The sequence below is a fragment of the Anastrepha ludens genome, chromosome 2, assembly GCF_028408465.1.
Source record: "Anastrepha ludens isolate Willacy chromosome 2, idAnaLude1.1, whole genome shotgun sequence".
NCBI classification, from domain to species: Eukaryota; Metazoa; Arthropoda; class Insecta; order Diptera; family Tephritidae; genus Anastrepha; species Anastrepha ludens.
In genome coordinates, this window is record NC_071498.1 from 44,964,070 (window position 1) to 44,989,686 (window position 25,617).

General features: G+C 35.6%; 2 protein-coding genes across 5 annotated transcripts in view; one reads left to right on the forward strand and one right to left on the reverse strand.

Moving 5' to 3' along the window:
- The window catches only part of LOC128869949 (RNA helicase aquarius), a 41,049-nt gene that overhangs the window by 9,944 nt on the left and 5,488 nt on the right, over positions 1-25,617 (reverse strand). The window contains exons 5-7 of the mRNA XM_054112550.1: positions 1,150-1,975; positions 881-1,089; positions 349-809 (exon numbers count right to left, since the gene is read on the reverse strand). Of these exons, the coding sequence (XP_053968525.1) occupies positions 349-809; positions 881-1,089; positions 1,150-1,975 (1,496 nt within the window). The remainder of the gene's footprint in view (positions 1-348; positions 810-880; positions 1,090-1,149; positions 1,976-25,617) is intronic.
- LOC128869959 (probable G-protein coupled receptor Mth-like 5) lies at positions 7,524-25,507 on the forward strand. Of its 4 annotated transcripts, none has more exons than XM_054112554.1 (8): positions 7,524-7,678; positions 7,888-9,355; positions 21,229-21,353; positions 21,492-21,659; positions 22,502-22,686; positions 22,775-22,890; positions 24,272-24,656; positions 24,733-25,507. In XM_054112554.1, exons 2-8 carry the CDS (start codon positions 8,794-8,796, stop codon positions 24,989-24,991), a joined length of 1,800 nt encoding a protein of 599 aa, XP_053968529.1. In that variant the 5' UTR covers positions 7,524-7,678; positions 7,888-8,793; the 3' UTR covers positions 24,992-25,507. The 4 variants fall into 4 exon arrangements, with proteins under 4 accessions (XP_053968529.1, XP_053968547.1, XP_053968535.1 ...); XM_054112572.1 differs by having other exon boundaries at positions 8,607-9,355; XM_054112560.1 differs by lacking the exon at positions 7,524-7,678 and having other exon boundaries at positions 7,685-8,533; positions 8,607-9,355.

The window sequence follows — 25,617 nt, forward strand, 5'->3', positions numbered from 1 at the left end:
AAATATATTTATTTTTCAATAGTTTTGCATTTTGAAAATTATATTTTTTAAGTTTATCCTCATTTTGTAGTTTTCCTAATTTGTTATTCTATTCCACATTTATTTTTGTTTTTAATTTTTTTTTTTAATTCTTAAAATTACCTACATTTTGAAATTTATCGTCTTCCCCCCGAAATTCAATTTAATTTTAAATTCTACCTTTATTTCCAGATTTACATAAATAACTTGATTTGTAAATAATTCCTCATTTTTAAATTCATATTTTTCTTTACTTTTTTTTTAATTTTTCTTTACTTTAAAATTTATCTTCATCACATGCCTTCATATTTTTCTCTTTTTCATACTTACTGCTTCGGTTTGTTCGCCACATATGGACCACGGCTTTCAAACACATATGGCTGCACAACAATCGCCTTTTCCAATGCACTCTTCATTTTTTTATCTTCTTGTTCATCTTCGATCTCATCTTTGCGCTGTTCTGGCACATCTTCAAATATCAAACGGAATGGAGGCACGCGTTGTTCGGCTGGAGCTTCACACTTTATTTCGTAGTCAGGAAAGCTGCTCTTCAAATGATCGAATTCCAAAAATGTGTCATTGAAATCTAAGCTACGCTCTTGATTCGGCATATGAGAATAGTGTGCCGCCCCCGGGTCACCATAGCCAAGTAGCAAGTCATGCAACCATGGTGGCACAACGCATTCTGTATTCATCAAATGCCGTATGGTCTCCAATACAGCCTTGAAGTTGTTCTCCTTCGGCTTGCGACGCATTATAATATTAAAACTCTCGTAAACATCATCGGAACCCTTAAAAATTTAATAAAAGTTAAAAAAAAAAAATAGAATAAGGTGGCGTTGCCTCAGATAATTCTACGCACATCTTGTAAATTGTCCATATCTAATCGGTATTGATTCGAATCAAGCCAAACCCGATATGTGCGTTGTTCGCCAGGCAATTGCGGTCGTGGTTCAGGTCCATCTTCTATAACACGTCCGTTGGCGTCCAACATGCCTTCCACCTCACAGCCGCGCACATACACAAGCCCAACTTGTGGTATGAAAGGCTCGCGTTGATTGTATTTAGTACCTTTCAAAATATTTTTATTGAAATCAATTTTAAAATTAATTGTCTTCTACTTTTACTCACCATATGGCTTTGTCGGCTTCACAGTTATTAAAAAGCAGACGTCATGTTTGCGTAAATTCTCCCATTCCTCTTTGATTTCTTTGCGCACGGACAACGTTACCGACACATCAGCACGCACACGAGATGGTTTACGCTCGCCGATATGTGGCTTTGTCACCTCAACCACAGCGAATGTTGCAATCGGTAGCGCCATACGCGCCCAACCGCCAAACACAACATCACCATCCTCCGATTGCCATGGCAGCATACGACTCACGGCATCTTCAATATTCTGTCGTATCTCATAAGTTGACTCCAAGCGGAAAAGATTAAAGTTGCGCAACAAATAATCATGCAAAGTGAGGAATTGTAGATTCAACTTTGGCAAAGCCAAGCAACCATCTCCCGAAAAGTATTCAGAGGGCACAATATTTTCATCCCAAATGATAGCCTCTGTAGGATAGAGTGGCATCTCATTGAGTGCCTCCAACTGTGAACAACGACGTTCGTGGCGTGTAATCAATAGCTCCTTAAGAAATTCATCATCAAGTCGATGCCATTGAAAGGGTGCTTCTAGGGAGTCGGGAACCAAATTCAAAAATGAGGCGATTTCTTTGAGTGCTTTTGCATCGAGTGCGCCAAAGTGACGTTGTAGCGCTTCACGAGTGTCTACATTCGCAACATTGGACAAGGCGAACAAGCGCAGATCGGGAAATTTGGCGAAAGCAGCGCGTTGTAGCGAAGTGATTTTCTTGTAGTGTAACTGAGTCATCTGATGATCAGTAAGCGAGTCGCCGGTGACGTCACTGATCTCGAAGCATGTGTAGAATTTCAGCATGTCGAGTAGCTGCATGCGGAGAGAGATGTTTTATGAGATTTGGTACTCTTTTCTTTTTGGTGAATGAAATGAATGAAAAATAATGAATAAGAAAAAGGTTAATATTTTTAGACTGCTTCAAAACAACAACATCCATACGAATTCCAACTAAGTAATTTTTTTTTAGAAAAGTTATAGTTATTTCGCTTATTTTTTGTACAACCATAGGTAGTTCCAGCTCAAGACTGAAAAGGCAAACATATTTTTAGCTTCGCACTTGTCAAATTTTAACAATCTCGAAAATTCCAGCTTCAAAGTGAAGTTTGTGGAAAAATATCAAAACGCATGCTACAAATTGGAGGAGGAGCTCGATCAAACTTACATATAACAGAGATGTACACGGTACTTATATACAAGTATATATATATATTATATCAGTAATATTCTGTACTCTGTGGGATCGGATAGATGCCAAGCTCCTAAAATCTAAAGAAATTAACACAGGAAATCGCTACTAATTGGTTTGAGCTAAATACCTCGCGAACTAAAGTCAGCCCGGTCTAAGGGCTAGGCTCAAACCACTTTGAGCTTACTCCAGATATTTCTATTTGCAATAATGAAATATTTCGATTGTGACTGACTAGCACTTTTGTAGCTTCGAAAGTTCAGTATTCGAGTACAGGAACATTTTGAAGGATCAGAAGCTCTAGTGGTTAGCGATGGGCAATAATTTGAATAATATGATTTTTTTATTGTTTTGGTTAACTGCTAAATTTATTCTTGAACACTCCATATTTGGACCCGAAGACAAAAATGTACCTGGATAAATGCATTAAATATTCAAGATATTACCAGAAAAAACTGTCTAATACGGAATGGAGAAGAGACACCAATACAAATTGTTCAAAAATAGATGGCGGTGTCGGGCATGGGTCTTCTCTGAGGTACTAAATGTCTCTCTTTCTCGCTCCGTCCACCTAAATTTGCTAGCATCTTCAAAGTACAAGAGGTACTAGTGATTGAGAGGACCTATAGAGTTGCATGTAAGTGGTGAGATTGACAAATGAATTAATAAACGCTGTCTCATTTCGCAGTCGCATACGCAGTTCGCATCGAAACATTTACGGGTAGAAAAGGGTTTACGAATTGGTCAGAGCTCAATCCGTTCTAAGTGAAATAGAAAGCGGGGAACTACGCTCTCTAACCGGGGAGAGCTTCATACTACTTAAGGCTACTAAATCAAGGTGAGCAAAACAAGTATCAGACTTCAACGAGTCAAAACAGATAACCTACTAAGAAGCTTAAAAAGGGATATTTTCACAATTATGTTATAATTGAACTTTGATGAACATGCGGCTTAAAGAACATTCCGAACAACACTCGCTGTCAGAGCAAATCTGAGGACAGTAAAGAAACGATTATTTACGCACAATAGATACCAGATACTATCTATTTACTAGGCTGCTTCTCGAAGTAAAATCTAGATATCCAAGCACTATTCGACTAACATAAATAGATTTATCCACAAGTCCAAGTGGCTGAAAGATAACAGACGACATCAAAGGTTCAAGGAGTCATCGAAATTGTACTTCAAAAAGTGTATGGGTCTTCGGTGAGATACTCAGCCGAAATTACTACCACCAAACTAACCAATGAATCAACCAAAGTGTATATTTTCTACTTACAACATAATTTTTTTGTGAACCAAAAAAATCAGCTATCGTGACACTTTGACAAGCACGAAACTGTTAAACACCGACAACCGGCGACCTGCGAACTCTAACACCATCATACGCAGCTTTTAAATGTTAGGTCATTTTTGTGTTCCATTCATTTGCAACATTCAAGCGCCGGCACCTCAACAAAGCAATTCACACTCCATCGGTAGAATGGTCACATTCGCTTATAAATACTTATGTAAAAAAAAACTAGCACAAAATGTGGTGCAGCACACAAACAAATACCATCGTAATTCGATACTTTAGCATTCCGCCAGCACAGCAAAGCAGCAAACAATCGATCAGCCAACCACAAAACAAGTGACATATTCCTACTGTGGTGGTGGCGTCTTCTCAGAGTGCACGGCAGTCGCGGCGCTGAAGGGACAGGAATGGTAAATAAGCAGCACATGCTTGCTAAACACTGAAAATCACGTAACACGCTTAAAGCGGCAGTAATAGTTATATTAACATACATATAACATACGTGAGCTACACACAAGAAAAGCTCGCACCGTGGCGAGTATCCTTGTATGAACTGTGTTTCAGAGGAGAACGAAAACTTCCCGAAACGTACTGGCTGCACTCTCTCTGAACGCCCGCACTTACATTGCTACATCATAAAAAGGCAGCGGCGGGCAAGCCAAGACGACTGTATGCCACATTGTGGCACCAACAAGGAAGTCAATTCTTGCCTGTAAGGCACAAATATAGGGCACATAAACTCCTTGACTACGTCAACCGACAACACAACAAAAGCGCTGATGTCGACGTTTGGGACTCTGTTCTGAACTTTGACTAGCATGCGATGGCTTGCACGCAAGGATATTCCCATTTTATTTTTCTTGAATGAAGGTAGTACAGGAGTTTTTTTCGTTTTATTTCTCGTTATCTTTGTTTTTTTTTTTTTACAGCTACTGTTTTTAGTTTTATTCGTCCTGATAAATGCGATAACACAAATTTTGTAGCTTTCAAAGTTGAAAAAGTTGAGGAAGCAAGCGTTCGAGTTTTGGAGTGGCGGTGCAGGACTTTTTTCTTTGGATTTCTTTTATTTTCTTCTGCTGTTAACGAAACTTTACGATAAGAGTGAGTGGGCATTGGAAAAATATTATTGACTGTTGCCGCTGTAAGAAAAATATCAAAAAGGAAAAAAAATATTTATAGAAGCAAGTTGGAGAAAAGAGAAAAGCAAAAACTACAAAGTCAGTTGATTACTTCGATTTGATTTTCGTTGATTGAATTGGGTCACAACAGCTACGAAGATTAAAGGCCGCTTGGTGGCGCAGAGAAGATGAGCAAGGAATACAACAGAGTTGCATGACACATTTTAGCTGCGAGTATGAACAGTAATGAGTATGTGTGTGTGTGGCACGAGCCGCTGGCTGTGCCATTATTGCCGGCTTCCGCTTCCAATCAATGACAGCGCGCAAACAGCAAGCAAGTAAACACAGCGACATTTAATACATACAAATACATATTCGTACAAGTAGATGAGCATATCCAACACTCGTGTAGGAAAAATCTTCCGAAGTAAAACTACATAATTGCCAGGTGCAATGACAGCTGCTGCGTATTCGTTGCTTGACGATATGAGCAAAAGATTACAATGCCATGAAGATGGCATTGTTATTTTCTTTAAGGTAGTTTCGGGAAATCTAGAAGAGTTGGTTATAGTTTGGTATTAGCTCGTTTATTTATTTGAGTTTATTTATTCGATTCCAATGATACTCCTAAGAAGAGCTCTCACTGCTTTTTAAAATTTCCAAGCGCACACAACGTCAATAATTATCGCTGCTGAGAATTGCAAACATTTGTTCAAGTTGAATGGAATAAAAAAATCCTTGATGTACCAGCATAAAACATTTCTCACACATTTTTGGAAATGTTGCCGAAGTGACAGTACTTCCTTCAATATAAATCCGGGTCGTTTTGATAAGCTAGGACCCTAAACTAAGCTAAATGTAAGTGAGAATGCTGCTGGAGTGACAGTCCTTGGCATGATATACATTTGGATCGTTTCGGTAACGCAGAACCGACTGTCGTGGAAACGAATAATAAGCTCATAATGAGGTTCTCTTAAACCTATAGACTTTATTTGGGGGAAAAACGTGTTACTGTATTTTATTTAAATGGTCACATGGTAACAAGTGAATACGTTTAGCGGCATTTCGAAGGTGAACAAAATTTATTGCGTTTCCGTTGAAGAACCCATGAAGTCACCTTTAAGCTGATTTGTAAACATTTGTTTCCACCAATCGATAGACGCTATTTATGTGCGACTGCCTACATGGGAGGAGTTCAACGTAAAACAAAATCTAGACATAGATAAGCGTTCAAGTTAGAGCGAATGTATATTCAAATAAAAAAGGACATAATTGAAGAAAAAAAGGCTTGCATAGAATTTTGGGTTTCTAAGAAAATATTGAGTGCGAAAGCAGTGAAAATCTTAGTAATACCTTGTGGGGACTCTCACAATGCCCAATACACAATCATAAGAGTTGTATAAAGAGTGGATGTGACTGACGATAACTCTAGGAAAACTTAAAAAAAAAAAAAATTCTATCAGAAGGTTATCATGTGAGCAGTAGGCAATATTGGTATCCCGATGGAATCGGTGGAGAGCATCTGAACGATGTTTTGAATTTAGCTAAGTTGACGCGCGGTTTGTAGCGAGTGTTGGACCAAAATGTTCGTCACTATATCATTACCGCTGACGAGACATGGATGTACAAAATGACGAAAATCCGGGAAACCTATTATCATATAAAAATATTGGCTTACACCAAACGATCGAACGATTGATGGATCATGGAACTCACACGTGAATAATTTAGCCGATAGTCGATGAAAAAATGTCAAAGTTGCTAGTATATTTTGCACACTCTCCATAAGTTTAGTGGACGGTATAATAACAAGATAGTCTCTAATTACTTAGTAATATGGATCTTGTTAAAAATATTTATAGATAAATTTCTCGATCTAACTAAGATGTGATAATTTTATATATGCATACATATAACTGTCGTGCAAATCCTTTGTTGGGTGTTAGGCCGAACGCCTCCTCAAATTTCTAGTGTGTACCTTGATGCTATTTCATCAATGGAGGGACTTACAGTCTATGCCGCCTCCGAAAGACAGATGAAACTTTTTGAGAAACTTTTTTTGTGGCAGAGTTACAATCAAAGGTTTGCCAATGCCTGCCGAGGGGTAACCACTATTAGAAAAAAACCATTTCTAATATTGGAGTTTCATAGCCTAATCACGCACAAGCCCATTAGGCTACGACGGCCGCCTGATGAGATACCATTACTTCCAAAAATAGCCGAATATTTAGCAGACCAATACTTGGCGAACATTTATAACATTTCACGTTTCATAAAGCGCATTCAATGCTTTAACTTTATGAGAAGCTCACGAAAGAACGAAACAAGATTTCGTTAAAGAATGTTAAGTATGTATGCCTCAGAGTTTGTTAGCAAAGCGCCAATGCGAAATCAGTTTATTTCCTACAGGGACAGACCTTCAATCTCTTCTTTGCATATGTATCATATAAGAGGTTGTATATCGCTGTGAGCACACTTGAAAGCCATGTATGGGTATGAGCTGCGCTTAAACAGCAGGCTAATAACAAAGTCGGGAGCGCTACAAGAGCTGCAAGCATACGCTTAGCGTAGCAATCATTACCACCACCAATTGGAGTCAAATAATGAGTAACGAGCAATTTTCCTAGAGTGGAGCAAGGTAGAATAGTTACAGAGAGCACTGCATACCGGTGTTTCTGGGAGAGCGGCAACGGTGTCCGCAGCAGAGGCAAAAGCAACAGTCACAGCAGTCCACTAGCTAACCACAAAGTCAGATGGCAACACAACAAGTCGACCGACAACGGCTTCACTAGCCGCAGCGTAGTCAGCTAGCATTCAAGCAGTCAATGGTTGAAAGTCGCTCGCTCGCGCAAACCGGCAATCAGTCGGTTGTTAGTGTTCCTGGAGAGTTATACAATAAGCTGGTGAACGTTGTACGCTGCAATAATTATTTGTTAAACGCGCCGCTTTTTGTTGTCGGCGTTTTCAATCCGCATTCTTTGTTTTTGTCATATACATACATACACACATATATATATATGTATGTAATGTATGAGTATGTGTATTAAATAACGAATATTTGTGTTATATGCAAATGCCTGAGCGGTGTTGTAGAAAGTATTTATTTTTTCTGTGTTGTCAGCGTCCGTTAATATTATGGCAGTGTTTCGGCACAATTTATGCACTTTTTGAAAATTATGCAGAAGTGTTCGAAACATGAATAAATGGAATATCAACTGTAGTGTTGAGAAGGAAATTGTGATACGCGCCAATTTGATGGGCATGGATATATTTTTTGCTGACGAAACATACTTGACGGTAGTTCAGGCGTAAGTCAGCAAAACTAATCGCACACGGGAGAGTTTCAGTGGTTTGTAAAATGAGAACGCAATTGAAAATTGCATGAGTGTAACGCACTTGATATTTTCTGAGTGTATAAATATTAAAACAGAAGTTCCATTTAAAGAAAAGACGAAAATATTTTCCATGAAAATAAGTGCATAAATTAGGTTTGAAACAAATAAATACTAAAAACGCAAATAAGCCCAAATTAAAACCAAGCGCAGATACAAAGTACGATTTAAACAAATTGAGAATTTATAAAATTTTGGTTGACCGTGTGCTATAAAAAGGCCTGCCTGCACGCTTACCAACAAACCGGCTTTCGTGGATGACGCAGCAAGGTGAATCGAGAAGACATAGTGAAAACGAACAAACGAGTGTGACGTTCCAGCTACGAAAGTTCCAGCGCGTCGAGCGAGACGAAGGGAGATCAGCCCGCAAGTATTGTAGGAAGAGAATCAATACACAACTCCAACACAAGCAAAAAATACGCATATTTTTTGGTTTTTTGTAATTTAGCATTTCCCTTCAAATATTTCGTAACTGACAATTGGTGTCGCCAATGAGCGGCGTAGAGATTGTATTACAAAAATAAAGTAAATACAAGGAAAAGAAAAAAACAAAAACACACACACAGTTGATCGTCATCATAGGTGTAGGGACGTTGTGGTGGTGGTAGTGGTAAGCGCGATCAACGATTAAGCCAATGACGTTGATGACGACAGAAATAACAACAGCAACAATCCCCACAAAGAGAACAAACATGTTCGGGTTGATGACGAGAACACCAGCACCACCACCAAGAACAGCATCAGCAACAACCACTGCCACTGATATGCTACTCATAAACGAAATCCATGAGAGGCGGCGAAAAGTCGGTGGCCGCAGCACCCACCACCCTTCTTCCAATGCCTCTCATCGATCAGCCAGCTGCAGCAGTCATTTTAATAATAATAATAACAAAAGTAATATCCACAATTACTATCTTCCACCGGCATTTGCATTTAGCCGGCAACTGGTTTATGCCATGCTTCTTCTTCTAGTCTGTGCCGCTGACGTCTGCTGTGGCAGTGGTGTTGGTAGGAGCAGTAGCGAAAGCTTAGCTTTCTCGGTAGCGACTGAGCTACACCCATTACAGCGACGGCACGCGACCACTAAGGATAACGCTGCTGCTGCAACGGAAGATGAGAATCTGATTTTGGTGAATAAATGCTGCGAAAAATTCGAAATTCATGTGGACGGCATTTGCTCGCAGGTCAATGAAAGTGGTAAGGCGAAGAAATGTGACAAATTTGCATATACTAAGTATTCAAATAAATAAAGGCAAATAGGAACAAGTAAGAAAAGATTAAATAAAGTGAAACAAAATTACACAAAAAATAAAAAATATTCTATACATACATATGTGTAATGGAATATCAAATTAAAAAACTCTAAGAAAAAAGTTTTAATTAAACTAAATCAAGGAAAAATAAAGATTACAATAATAAAATAAAACTGAATAATAAAATCGAGCAAAATAAAATAAAATATAGTTAAAGAAAATAAGTTTACATAGAATAAATTAAACTATTAAATTTAACAATAAGTTTATTATATAAATTATTATATTAATTAAATTTAAAAAATTAAAGTAAAATAAATACCAAAAAATATATAACAAATAATAACAGTTAGAGTAAATTGCAAAAATTTTTATGAAATATATATATTTATGTATTGCATATAATTGGCGCTTACACCCTATTTGGGTGCTTGCGACGTGCGTCTTCAAGTTGTTCCACAAATGGAAATTAATAAATGAAATAAATAAAAAAAATAAAATAAATTTAAATAGAGCAAATATTTATATAGAATAGAGAATTCAATTAAGTCAAATGAAATAACATAATATATGAATAAACAATAATAATAAATATATAATAAAAATATATAAATGAAGCGAAAAATAAAGTAAAAAAATTACAATAATTAAAAAGAAAAGATATGAAATGGAAATGGAGAAATAAGTTAAGAAATAAACAAAAAATTAAAAAAAAATGTAATTAATGGAGTTATTAGAAAACTAAATAAATTAAATTACAATAACACAATAAAATATAACAATAACAGTAAAATAAAATAACACGAAAAATAAGGCGTCTTGATATTGCAATACTGAATAGAGAAAATTCAAAGCAAAAAAATTGAATTAAATCGAGGAGAAAATATGGTAAATGATACATAAATAAACTAATAAATGAAGCAAAATAAATAAAATTTAATATAGATAAAAATAATATTTCTACATATGATAAACTACATTATTAAATTCAAATTCAAATAATATTCCTTAGAATTAAATACAAAAAAAAAGTTTATGAAATTAATAAATGGAATAAAGCAAAAAATAAAGTAAAATAATATTGCATAAAATAGTAAACTAAAAAAATATCAAATTAAATAAAATAAAACAAGGTAATATATGAATATACTATAATAATGATATATATATTAATATAAAAGAAGTGACAAATAAAATAAATATTGAAGTAATAATGAAAAGAAATTAAATGAAATTAAATAAAATGGCATAAGAAGAAAAAAATCAAAAATAAAATCAAAAATGTAATTAATTGCAATATAAGGGAAATAAAAAAATAAAAAATTAAAATAAAATAAGTAAAATAAAATAACACATTTATATTGGAATATCAAATAGTAAAAGTGACATGAAATAAAATAAAAGAAAATAATAAATAAATACAAAAATAAAATATAATAAATATTTACATAAAATGGTAAATAAAAAAAAATAAATAAAAAAAAATAAGGAAATAAATTTATTTAAATCAAATAAACTAAAAAATATGATATAAATAAAAATGGAATAATAAATTAAATTAAAATAGAAAAATAATAATATCACATAGAATAAATTAAAATAAATAAGAGTAAGCTACAAAAACAAAAAACAAAAAAAAATAAGTACAACAACAGCAGGAATAATTTTTTTTTATTCATATTTATGTATTTATACCAATAGTACAGAGTAAGACTAAGGTCTTTTAATAGGACGTCAACATTAGTATATTCTCGTACAACTAGAATGATTTTAATATTAACAAATCAATCCAATATATTTAACTTAACTATAATAATAAGAAGATAAGGCTTTGGTAGTAGAAAAAGAAAAGAAGGATTTAATAATAATAATAAAATGAAATAGAACAAAAAATTAAACGTCAAACAGTAAAATAAAAAAAATAATTATTGAGTTAAATAAAATAACATAAAATTAAATGAAATAAAATTAAATAAAAATTTAAAATAATGGAAATAAATGAATAAAATAGAATAAGAAATAAAATAAAGTAGTAAAAAAATAAGTAAATAAGCATAAAAAAAAATTAAGAATAAAATAGAAATGAAATAAAACAATGATAAAAAAATTAAATTTAAATATTTGGAGAATCTTATGATCGTTTTTAAGCATTAACATGATTGAGTAATAAGTGGTTGACCAATCAACAACATATCGACCAGAAAGCTTGATTCGCAGGTTACAAAAAGTCTTCCACTTGTATAAAAAAACGCAAGACAGAATTCACAAAAAGGCAGCAATTCGGAGTTAGTGAAATTTTTTGCGAAAACATTTCTAATACCGCTACATACATACTATACATATGTAAGTACACTCAGCGGCGTCATGCCGCCTATTATCGTTAATTTCAAGAAACATCTTCGAAGCGCGTGCTTAGTTGCGGAAATTGACTATAAACATTTGGTTTTGGTTACTTTTTTGACTAACACGCCAGTGGGCAGCGTTGACCGCCAAAACAAAAAGCAAAAAATAAAAAAATATGTATATTGATAGCAATAAAACGTGCTTCAAAGCTATGTGCTGCGGATAGAGCAGGAGTAATGACTGCTTTCTTTGCGGGTGGTAGGTGGGGAGACAAACAAAAAACTGTTCTTCAACCCATATGAAAATTTATAAAGTAAACAGAGCGCGGTAAAGTAATTGAATACAGCTTTCATACATACTGGTGGCATATTGAATAATAGTGGGCTAATTTGATATACTTATACTTACACACTACTAAATCATATGGGTGACTCGGTTTTTTGAATTAATGATTTTCTTGTGTGTGCTAATTTCTTTTGTTGCGGCAGAAAAGTCATTATTAAGTTTGTTACTAGGGTAAATATTTATATTGTGAGCTCAATAATTCATAAACCAATACATTGAAACTGGCTCCGATTCCTTTATTATGTTTTTTTTTAAACTGAAGCTAGTGCAGAACGATACATGCATAATATGTAACGAAGTCAACGCGAGAGGAACTCTGGAGCACCTACTCTGCCACTGCCCTGCACTTAGCAAAACACGAATTAACTGCTTGGGTTCTGCATCATTTACAACCTTAGAAAGTGTGGCAGATCAAACAATTAGCTACTTAAATTATCTGAACAGTGTATTAAAACAAAAAAAGCTCTCCATCCAAACGCTTGGATCAATTTTTGGTCAATGTGCGATCTACAGAATCAGCTAAGTCCAACCTAGCCTAACCTTTTCTTTTAAGACTCACACAATTTTTCATAACATACATATGATGTATGATGTATATTTTTTGAACCATCATTTTTTACGCAGTTTGTCGCTGATGGGTGGGAACAAGAAGCACTCTGTCGGTGCCAAATTATAACTTAATGGAAAATTACCCATTTATTCAATATTTTGCCACTCCAATACCATTTCCCGTACATGTATGGATAATGCTGATGATGCAAAAACAACAGCTGACATTGCGAATTTTAAGTGAAACCGCCAATCTTTAACGGTAGCAGTTTTTATCGGATTTGGCTAATCTTGAAATGCTTCTACAGTGTATACTTTTTTGTTTCTAGGCTCATGTGAATAGATTCACGACTTTTTACCTGTCATCAACTTGCAGACGCTGCAAGCGCTTTTTCACTTGTGGGTTTGAATCCCACGTAAAGCACGGTTCTCTCTTCGAAGTCTTAAACCATCTGTGCGATCCTTCTGCCAGAAAAATGTGAAACACAAATGGCGCTTCCAGCAGTAAAAAGGCGTTATTCCTAAGCAACGATCGGTGGGCATTTTCACCACTTAGAACTGGTAACGGCAGGCTATTCACCTACCCTGTCAGAAATCAAATAGATTAACGAACCTCGTATTATTATGTTAATTTAAAGTTGAGTGGAACTAATTTGAATGCTAAGAAATTAACTATAAGTAGATAGTTTATACATTTGAGTAGGGAGTTTATCGAATCGTATCAAATTTAACTTCGACTTGGAGATTTATTTGAAATAAAAACTTGCATCCAATGCAACAACTGGGTTTGTTTGAATAATTTCAATTTTGAATTATTTTAAATAAAATTAGAGCAAGAGATATGTATCTTCCTTCATAGCAAGTGATATACTATGTGGATGCACACTCATATTAAAATTTATATCAATTTATTTAAAAAATTTGATAATAAAAATATGTACATACAAAAATACATACACGCTGAAATATTGTACATATGTAAATATCCATATGACAGCGTTCATTTGAGCTATGACAAACACTTTTAAATTTTGATAAAATCCAAAAAATGAAGAATGGTAAACTTCACTTTGTACGAACTGTCCATTATCAGTGCTTCTTACCGACGTCCAGAGATAAATTATTACTGATTTATGAAAATATTGCGTATTTAGTTCCCAATGCAGTGAAATTGTGACTGATAGTGATGGTATTAAATAACAACAATGAGCTGCTGTTATTAGTGTAAACCAACCCTATAAGATACCCTCACTCCTCACTCATTAATTTGTTCATTCGCCTTAACCGACAGTCCTACGCCTATTTTCGAGCAAGTTTCAGTTTAGTGAAGTCCAAAGTGACATCAATTGGAAATGAAATGGTCTTCTGCTCTTTGATCTTGATCGTTAATATTTCGGCCAACATTATCAGACGCTAAAGTTTGATTTATTGGCGGCTTTCTTTTTAACTCCCATGTCATTTTAACCCAATCAGCTACTTCCAATTCAAAAAGTTTCTGAAACTTAGTAAAATATTTCTACCATTTCTAATTAATAATCTAACGTACTTTCTAACATACTTCAAAAAGGAGTGCTGCGTTGTCCAAACTGAGCGTTTATTGCAAGGTATTTTCGGATGAGCGACTGGTCATTGATATTTTGAGCCCCACATTCGTTACTCATATTAGCAGATGACTTGGTGGTGTCAGTTGGTCGCCTCGGAGCAGCAATTAAACCCCGCTAGAATTTTATGTGTCTTATTGTTAAAGAACGTGGAATGTGCATAATCATTCCCTGACCCTTAATGTCCATTCGTGAGATAGAGTCAGATTTCAGCAAAATGTTCTTCAATAAATATGAAACCCAAAGATTGCTCTCCTCCCACCCAATCAACACGATGTGTGCAGCCGATGTGCATCATTTTTGTCTTTTGTCTTTTGTTTTAACGCCGGACCAAAAAAGGCAGAAGTTTGTTAAGCGTCGAGATCTCTTTAGTTACAGAAAAAATTCATCAAGAGTATAAAAGTTTAGAGTTTTGCCATCGTGTCGTGTGCATATCGATTTTATTTAACGGTGAAAAGCGAGTTCAATATATCAAGAAAGCTGGAATGAGATTTGAAATATTGCCATAAGGATGGAAGTACTGCAGTAAGGTGGTAATTTGTTTTAAAAGATTTAAAAAGAGGTCTCAAGTGCCTTGTTACTCGATAATTGATAGTTCCAGTAGAAGGAATAAACTATAAATCTTGACACTGTGAGCAATTGAACTATAAATATTATTCATAGCAACAGGTCATAGGAAAACCAGCGAGAATGAATAGATTGATGAAGTTCACTGGAATGTGGAAGGAAGAATTTGGTTGACAAGATAGGCTACTGCAGAACCAGCCGGGGCAGATATTTGAATGAAGATATACTCCACCTTTACTAGGAAGTTTTACGCTTTCTACAAAAACAAAAAATTACTTATGGCGCTTTTTTCTAATATTTTCAAAAAGAACTCAGTTGATAGTTCTGTATTTATATGAGAATACGGCAATACCAAGAGGAGGGCCCGTGGCATCTATTTGAACAACAATATTCGACCGACGTTGTGGCTGTATTTTAATTTGGTTAATTATGTTCATGCTGTTGCTTCATAGTCTGAAATTCTTATCATCACCAAGTGGAAAATTCTATACGTAGATTCTTCTAGAGACCTCTTCTTTCAATAACTCCAACTGTGGTCTGTCCACTAACGGATTCTTTCGATTTGATTCTCTATTAAATCTAGAGGAAGTTGTATTTGAGGAGGGTATCGATATTATTAACCTACATTGATTTTTTTACTGGAAGTTGAAGTCGATGCATTTTTATTTTAGACTCGATGATCTTCACCAACTTAAAGTGAAAAAAAAACAAGCGAAAGAGTATCTATATTATATAAAAGTGGGCTGGTGAAGTCTTTCAATGTAAATTAAAAATTCCAATATCAAATTGAAAGTTGACTTTGTTTATAAATTTGACAATCCTTTTTATTCTCTTAAAACCATTTCGTTAATTTCAAAGAGAGCTTTCTGGGACAAAATAAGTTTACGCTAGCGATTCCAGTTCTTGACACGGCTTTTAAACATTAATGCCGAAACGGCCTTCGGACCGTTTTTACGGAAATGAAACGGTATTCATGGAATTGTATTTTTCCTTCAGAAGTCATAAGCAACTAAGGGTCACAAACGGTTAAAAATAGAGAGTATAGTCACCACAATTCTGGTCATCTTTTACTCACCTTTGGTGAATACCTTATAGTATTTTATAACGACAGTACTATCAACCTTAAAAAAATACAATATATTTTTTCCGAATCGATAAGCCTTCAAAGTCTAACCTGCAAAGATAATCCTTCTAATTTCATCAGCGCTAATGAAGTAATCGACACGTCTGTAAAACAATTTCTGTCCCAAGTCTACAACCAAACGACCGAATAAAATTGTTTATACAATATTTATATAATGAACGATTAACATAGAACAGAGTAGCCGAAGACTTCCTCCTTCGCTGAAAGGCAGATAAGTTCATACCATTACGCCCTTTCTGCAGTCTGAAAACAAAAACAGTTATGTGAGCTTCAAACCACGGGGCGTCAAAGAAAATTCTGGTGTGCTTAAAAATATTTAGTGGGTAGACAAAATTTTCATAAAAGCAAATAAATATTTACATATGCGTATTCTACAACAGAAATTAACCAGATGACGCTGTAGGTGGAAATCACTGTTATTGAGGTCAGCTTTTGTTTTTGTTCTATGTTTTCAAATATAATTATTTAGCAAATCACATACATATGCAGCAGTATTAGTCATTGCACCAATGCTGCAGAATTAAATGTTCTACAAGTATGCATGTGTACAGTGAATGTTACTGAAAATCGTACAACAATGGCTTTGTTATGTTTCTTTTTTGGTAATTAAATAAAAAAATAGAATGCATGTTCTAGGAAAAATGTACAAATTATAGGCCAAATATTAAAAAGACATGTAAAAATAGGACAATTCACAATCAAATTTAAGATTTTAACTTTACTATGATTTCGTTTGCGAAAAGATAAACAAATATGTTGCATGGATAAACAACTTTTTTGAAATGGCAAATATTAGTTGAAGTAAATGAAGAGCATTTCAAAAGTGACGTTTAGATGTTAGTAGTGAATAACTCCTAGACGGTACCTTTTTTATGTAATTTTTGGTTAAAATTAGTGAAAGAATCTAAATTTTTACATGTTTTATTTTAAAACAACATCTAGACGAGCCTTTTAAAAAACTCTTTAGTTCTCAAAATTTTTCATTTCATTTAGTTAATGAAATCAACAGATTTTAATTATTCTTCAGAAAACCGATTGAAACAGATTTCTGACTAATCTCCAATTCCTGGGTAATGCAATAAGTGGTCACATGATTTTATTTACATTTTCGGTGATTATTTACCAGAATAGAATCGTTGGAACCATCATAAAATACATCGGACGACGCAATTTTTGGGTATGGTTTCTAAATGCCAAATTTTGAGGGAAAAATGATTACTAATAGAGGAAAAAATTACTTTTTTTTGCTCAAAGTTTGCTTTTGTAGAAAGCAGGGAAATGTTTAAAATTTGTAAGAAAAATCACTGATTTTTTTATAAGTTTAATTTAAATTGCAATCAAGGAACATTTCTTGCTGAACATCGGATAATTTCTTTTTTATGAATAAGGTCTCATAAGCACTCACTTCTCTGAACTATGCGAGTAATATGCAATTATATACATATATATAATATAATAGCACCCTTTTTGGGTGTTTGTCCGAGCTGTTCCTCCAATATATGGTGTGCGTCTAGATATTTACCCACGAATGGCGGGCCCTACAGTTTTAAGCCGACTCCGAACGGCAGTAATTTTTTATGCAGAGGTTTTTCCATGGCAGAAATACACTCGGAAGTTTGCCAGTGCCTGCAGAGGGGCGATCGCTATTAGAAAAAGCTTTTTCTTTATTTTGGTGTTTCACGGAAATTCGAACCTACGTACTCCGACGCACCGAACCATTCGGCTACGGCGGTCAAACTAATATACATACATATATCATATACATACATATAAATAATAGGAAAAATTAATTTTGAAAATCTTGCAAATAATAGTTGTACGATTTTTAGTATACTCATTACTGATGTCAGAGTAGCTATGAAATTTCATAGCCAAAGCAGGAACGACACAGCTCACAAAATTAGGAAGCTATTGGGCAGTTATTAGTATTGTTGTTGTTATCTAACTGTCGTCAACCTCGTTGTAATATTAATTTGTTTTTAATACATAATTATTCTGCAAGGTACAGCTAGCAATAACCGTTTTTTTATTATTCAACCCAACGGTTGATATAAAAATGCAGCTGCTGCTCTGCAGATATTAATAAATGCTTCAGTTACGTTGCATTCGATCGGCCGATCAGTGAAAAAAAGGAAACATTAACAAAGACAAAACAATTAAGCGTTCACTGATGTTCACTCACCACTATCATTACACATGCCAATGTATATGTGTGCATTATTCAGGCACTCACAGCGAGTGAATGTGAGTGGCCACTGGTCGGCAGATGCATAATTTCAAATCTACAATTCCTTTGTGTTGTTGCACAGACAGTCTTGTGTTGTTAATAAAATTGCAAATAAACAAAAATAATAACAGAAAAGAACGATGGATGCGAATATGGTTGAAGAAACAAAGATGAGCTGGTAGCGTCTCCTAATGAGTAACGAAATGGTTGAGCAAACGTGCGAAGCAATAAAGCGTATGCCATTAATCAACTAGTCGTTTTTGGCTTTAACTTCAATTCGTCAAAAGAAAAGGAAATAACAATGAAAAATAAAGGAGAATAAATTTAATTGATGAAATGCAATAAGCAGCTTATTTGCCCGCCCGTTGGTCCTGCACAACAAGTGCACGAGATGCTTTACCAAATGCGGCACATTGAACCGTTTGTTGTGCTCGTTTGGACTGCATGCCGTAATTGTTTGCTTCCTCATTTGTTAGTTATGTTAGGCGTATACCTACAGTCACACAGAATTGTACTTATACAAATTTTTTGTGAGATATGAAAAGTTTGTGGGTGATGAGATGGAGAGAGACGTTGATAAGACAGTTTGTTTAAGCTTAGTCGTTATATATAAATATATATAATTGGCGCGTACACCCTTTTTGGGTGTTTGGCCGAGCTCCTCCTCCAATTTGTGGTGTGCATCTTGATGTTGTTCCACAAATGGTCTTAGTCTTTATAACAATTTATACAAATTATTGCATTGCTTTATCCCATTAAGTGCCACTAGCATACATTAAGCTATCGCCGCCTTACTTGTGACACCATTCTTGCGACTTGCTTAAGTTATCCCAACTTGCAACTAAAAAATGTATGTTTGTATCTCCAACTTTTGAAAAAAATTTCTATTCTAAAATTGATGTCTAGTTAGTTTTTATTGGACCGTAGCGTGTTGCGTCCTCCGATGTGGTATGTTGTAATTGATCGTGAGACAATAACTGAAGAGTTCTAATTAATATGCGCACTTCCTCAGGCCTTTTGTTAAATATCACCCATGGAATTAGAGTTACCCTACCTAGGCGAGTGAGTCTGCACCTTGCGAGACCTGCAAAATCGGAGAAGATGTGCTCGATGTTCCATTGCTCAGCTCGCAAAAAGGTCAGACGATTGTTTCTACTAGTCCTAGTTTCCTGAAAATTTTATATCTAACACCATTCTTTACTAGATCTTCAATATTTAAATATTCGGTTTATCACAGCTCGGCTCACGAGCAATGTGCGTTCAAACAATCTCGAAAACTTCAATTCCATTCCTACTGAGCTCCAAGGATGCACAAACAGCTTAGGTCCAATCTCTCCTTTCTGCACCGACATTTTTCTATTGAGAAACATGCAGCTTCTTCTCCAGTAAGCACAAATTTAGGTTTCCGGGTCACTTCAGCAGACGATAGCAGACACTATTAAAGAAGCAGTCGATTCTGTTTACTAATGCGATGTCCTTTATATATTGTATAATTGGCGTGGACATCCCTTGTTGGGTGTTTCGCCGAACTCTCTCTTCAATTTGTGGTGCGCGTCTTGATGCTGCCCTGAAAATGGATGAACCTACGCTTTTAATCGACTCCGAATGGCACTGGGTTTTGATGAGAAGCTTTTTCATGGCAGAAATACACTGGGAGGTTGAGCATCGACTGCTGAGGGGCGACCGCCTTTATATGTACAAAACTTTTTCTGGCATTTGATATTTCACGCCTACTGGGGTTTCGAGCCCGAAGCAATCGAGTCACACACACACCCATTCAGCCATAGCGTCCGTTCAAAACCGACTCCGACTGGCAGTGGGTTTTTATGAGAAGCTTTTTTATGGCAGAAATACACTGAGAGATTTAGCATTGACTGGTAAGGGGCGACCCGTTTTAGACAAACATTTTTTCTACTTTTGCATTTAAGCGAAAAAATTACTTGTAGGATTGTAAAGACCTTTCGCCCGCGGGTAGATGGGAGACGGTAATAGGATTTTCTGTAAGCCATATATGTATGTCATTAGTGGAGGGTCTTAATCGAGCAATACCCGACTCGACGCAGTTCACTCAAATTCCGATCACTGAAAAAGTATTCACCTTCTCAAAATACCGCTCAGCAGCTGGCGTATTTGCCCTGCAAACTCTTAACTGTGAACATTAAATAATTCATCCTACAGATGTTAGACTGCAGAGGTTTTAATGCTTTCATGCGACATTATTAGTATTCGCACCTCGTCTCGCTTGAGCGGCCTCAGAATATTAAAAGTGTGCATTTTTTATTTTCAAATTCGTCACTGTTGGAGCCAGTGCGTAAATTCGTTCTCTCTATTTTTTAAGTGCGCGCTGATCACCAACGCTACCAAGGTTCCATTTCTTTCTTCGCAGCTTGGACTATTTGCTAGTTGCCCATTTTCTGATGCAGCTTTCGGGTTCGCTTCTGAAAGCATTTCAAGCCGTTTTCCCACAATTATTTTGGACCCTCATTAGATTGGTAGACCGTATCTTTATTGACTTTAGGATATACGCTGCATATTTCTCTAAAACAGCATCGCGGCACTTTGCATTGCATAGTCACTACAGCTATAGTACTCAACTATCTCTGCTGCAATAGTATGAAGGGATTGGTATATTTTTTAATTAATAATTATATAGGTTTTCTATGGAATTCTTATTCTTTGCGTATTTCTAACATTCATTCCGATCTCTGTATCCACAATTTTCTCTACGACTGTACATACTCGTATGGTACAATTAGAATTGGCGGAAATTATGTGCGATATATTTTTATATACTCGTAGAAATGTATAGCTATATGCAGCTATTACCATTTAAAGTTGAATGAATGCTGTTGCGAGGCAACAAGTGCGCCAAAACGAGTGCATAGATACGAGTCTAGTTTTTATGGTTATTTTTTACTGCCCAGTTGGATACTAGAAGGTGTTAAGATTATTTAACAGCTTGAAACATTTTCTTGCAACAACAACGCATATGTTCTATAATCTGTATTCACTATCCACTTTTCTCTTCTGCTTTTTTTTAGACTACTTTCAACCGATGTTCACCAACTATCAAGGTGTCCATAATGTGCCTGTGAAATTTAAGTTTGTTATTGGTATACCGGCTTGCGGCACGATGCAGACATGGCCTATATATCATTACCAAGGTGTAAGTGTAGTGGCACGGCAGCAACTTATTTAGTTATTCATTGTAGCGAAATTGAATACTTAAATAATTAAGTGTTTAGAGCAACGAGATCCACTTGTTTGTTGACACATATTTTATTGTTGTCTATTTTTCTATTAGAGTGCTGACCAGTTGGTGCTTTTGGATGATGGCAAATTACGTCACTACACCAACTCCAATGAGGAAGAAGAGGAGTTGTATGAGCACACCGACTATGACGCCGATTTGGATGATGAACGAAAGTCACTGTTTCATGATTATACACAAGGACAATATTGCATTGATAAGGTGGGTGTATATTGGACATGAAAGGGTATATAATTTTAAGAAGTATAACAGGATATGCTATGGAAATACAAGGTTTCAGAAGTAGTATGTGCATGAAGTGTGCATATCGGCGGAAAAAAATGAGCTTGAGCAAGAAATTAATAGTGCATTTAATTGAGTATCTTAAACACGAACTGATATTTATGTATATTGTTATATATAATATATTGTAATATGAAAAATATAAAAAATCGAGAAACCAGAGAATGGGATAAAGCTACGTGACTTTAGTGCAAAAAAATTCCTGAACAGATTTGTTCTACAACTATTAAACCGAGGAGCAGGGGTGAAATATTTGTCAAGAATTTGAAGTTCTCGTAGCTTTGTCCTGAGGCAAGGAATCTTAACGTAGCGGAAAATCGCTCGTTTGACGTAATTGCGTCTCGCATTAATGTATTTTTTTTACATTTGCAGGCGTTGCCAATTCCAGAATGTAGTTAAAAGTCTCTACGTGTATACACATTTTTCTAATTTCCAGAATCCGACAATTCAAGACAATTTAATAGATAGTAAACCGAGATAGCATACACAGGTTTACAGAATTCACTTGCAATTTTTTTTGTAGAAGACTGGTTACCGATATATTTGTCTTACGCTCAACACGATTCTGGGCATGGATTTGAGAAAAGTGGGGGTAACATCCCATAAAAACAAACTCAGAATTGACGCGATAGAGACTCAAATCCCAACTTTGTTCAAAACATTTTTTTTTGGAACTTGTTGTGTTATTTAGCCGAATTGTGTTCTAACCTTGTAAAAGTCTAGTGAAATTGCTTCATTTTCAATTTACTATTTATTTTTAGGCTATTTCCTCCACAGGTCAGCATCGTCAAATTCTGTATGCAAATATCTGTTTGACGAAAAAGGAGATCAAATGGTCGGATACAACATTTTTGCTACGTAAAGTAATAAATCCCATTTTCCATGGTATCTCTTTGATCAGCTTGTTGCTCATATCAATTATCTACTTTATCCTGCCCACTTTGCGGTGAGTAATGTAACAAACAAATAATAATACCAACAAACTGCTAATTTGATTTTCATTCAAAAATTCTTTCCTCTTTTCAATACCACAGTGATCTTGTGGGCAACATAATCACCACTATTGCGGTGTGCTTAATGGCTAGCCAAGCTGCGGATTTTGTGCGCATCTTTACGGAGTTCACCAACCACGTGAGCTTTATCATAGCAGGTAATACAAATATGTGCATATGTGCTTACCTTTTGTCAAAAAAATATCGGGAATAGTTCATTTAAAAAGCGCGCATTACACATATGTCTATTTTTTTTTTTTTTTTGCTGGAGTGTTGGTATAACTGTCCTCTATTATGTCGCAGAGTTTGATCCTGATCTGTCAATTAGCTTGTTTTTGGCATTTAATTATATCAGTCAACTGCGATTTTAACTATTGATAAAAATATCGAACAAAGAATTTGTCTTAAATTTTGTGTTTTGAACGGGAATTCGTGTGGCGAATCGTTGAAAATGTTGCAGAAAGTCTATGGTGAGTGTGTCTTATCAAAAACACGAGTCTACGAGTGCTATACCGCTTCGGCAGAGCGCCGAGAAGTCGTGGAACATTTACCTCGATCTAGTCGCCCATCAACGTCTTCAACGAATGAAAACCTCGACAAAGTTAAGGAAATGGCGCTGGAAACCATCACTTAAATTTGAGGGAGGTAACTCAGCGTGTCTCACGAATCAATTCGCAACATTTTACATGCATGAGATGCGTGACTGCTTGACTCGTTCTCGTTCTCGTTTTTTTTTTTTCAAAAAATTAATCGGAAGAAGGTAGCTGAAGACATGCTTGAGCAAGTGAATTCAGACCCAATGTTTATTCAGTGCTACATAACAGGTGCTGAGACGTGAGTATATGAGTTTGACATACAAACCCGTCAACAGGCGGCTGAATGGGGCTATCCACATGAGCCGAAACCCAAAAAACCACGTCAAAGTCTGTCAAAAGTGAAAGACATGTTACTCGCTTTCTTTGATTATCATGATGTTGTGCACTCGAAATTCGCCCCAAATGGTTCTACGGTAAATAAATATTACGGAATATTATTTGGAAGATATGTGACGTTTGAGAGAGAATGTGCGTAGGAAACGACCCAATTAGTTGAAAGAAAACTCATGGAAATTGCACCATATATCATATTGTTAACACTTGTTTGACCAAAAACTCGACAAATATCATCGAACCGGATTTAGCCCCCTGTGACTTTTTCATTTTCCCAAAACTTAAATTGACACTCCGCGGACGCTGCTTTGAGTTGATAGAGGCCATTAAGGAGAATTCGCTGAAGGAGCTGAAGAAGATCTCTTCAAACGCATTTAAATGTGATTTGATGACTGGGCTAATCGTTGGCATATCTGTATTGCTTCGAATGGAGCCTATTTTGAAGACGACAAAATAAATTTTCAGGATTAAACAATTAATTTGCGTTTTATTGAACAATTCCCGGTACTTTTTTGACAGAAGGTATATATATATATATATATTTTGTGCGTATTTCATTTTGTTTTTTTTCAATACTTATTAACACCACTCGCCCATTTCGCTGCCGCAGACATCATACTCTACATCAGCTTGCTAGGCGCTTTCTTCTGGCTTAACAGTTTCGGCTATTACATTTGGAAGACTTTTCGCTCACGCAACGTTTTCTTGCGTGTCACAGATGGCCGTAAATATTGTTATTACTCAGCATATGCGTGGGGCCTCACCGCGCTAATGGCTGGATTGGCGGTTTTTGCGCATTTCTTCCTCGATGCTGAATCATACAAACAACAAAATCTGATTGGCGATCAGGAAACAATCGGCTGGCTGGGGATATGGATATTTTTTGCACCCATCGCCTGCACAATAGTCATCAATATTTTTTTCTATGTGACCACTTTGAAGTTGATCAATCGCAGAAATGTCTATGGACGCATACAGCACAAGTTGAGAGCGAAGTAAGTGATACAAGACAATACCTACATACATATTATCATTATTTATTAAGCATTTGTTGTTGCACAAATCGCACAGTTTCATCATGTTTTCATGGATGCTGCTAATCATGTCCATTGCGTGGCTCTTCTTTGTGCTTTCCTGGCTGCCGTACGATGGCCTCCTCTATGCGCACATACTGGTGAATGCTGCGCAGGCGCCGCTTCTTCTCTACATCTGTGTGCTGCGACAGAAACATGTTACATTCCTATTGAAGAAGTCATGCTGTTATAATGAGCCGCCATCGGCCAACGATTGGGGCGATGAGATGCATTATATGAATTGTAATGATTACTGAGATGAGGCGCGCGTTCGAAACGCGCCCAAACAGCAACAACAGCAAACGGTGACACATCAACCAAATGGCATATTCCCGGATGGGGTACCAATCGAGTCGAGAGTGACTGCATACAGACATACATCGGTGTAAATGGCATTAATACAGGGTGCATTGCTCATTTCATGAATTGAATGTGGGATTGTGTTTGTTAAACTCTTAGTCTGTAGCCTTATTTATGAATGTATGTAGTTGTAAGAGGAAGCAAAGCGAATCAAAGCAATCGTACAACACTATACCAAGACTAAGTAAACTCTCATTAATTTTAATTTTTCATATTTTTTTAAATGTTATTGTACGCGAATGATATTGTATTCGAAATTAAATTAAGTAACTAACTAAACGACTAATAAGTGTACTTAAGCTGAAAATTATGAAATTTTGCGAATCGCACAGAGATTTGTAGTTATTTGTGAAGACTTTGAACAAAAGTAATTTAAGTGGAATAAAATAGTTTATAGTACAAGTTTTTTTTGTATTTTATATTTGAATACCTAGCGTAGCTTGTGAGTGGATAACGGCACATGCTATTTTACATATGGTTTTGATGTATGCCAATTATGTACAGGGACTGAATTTTTATTTTT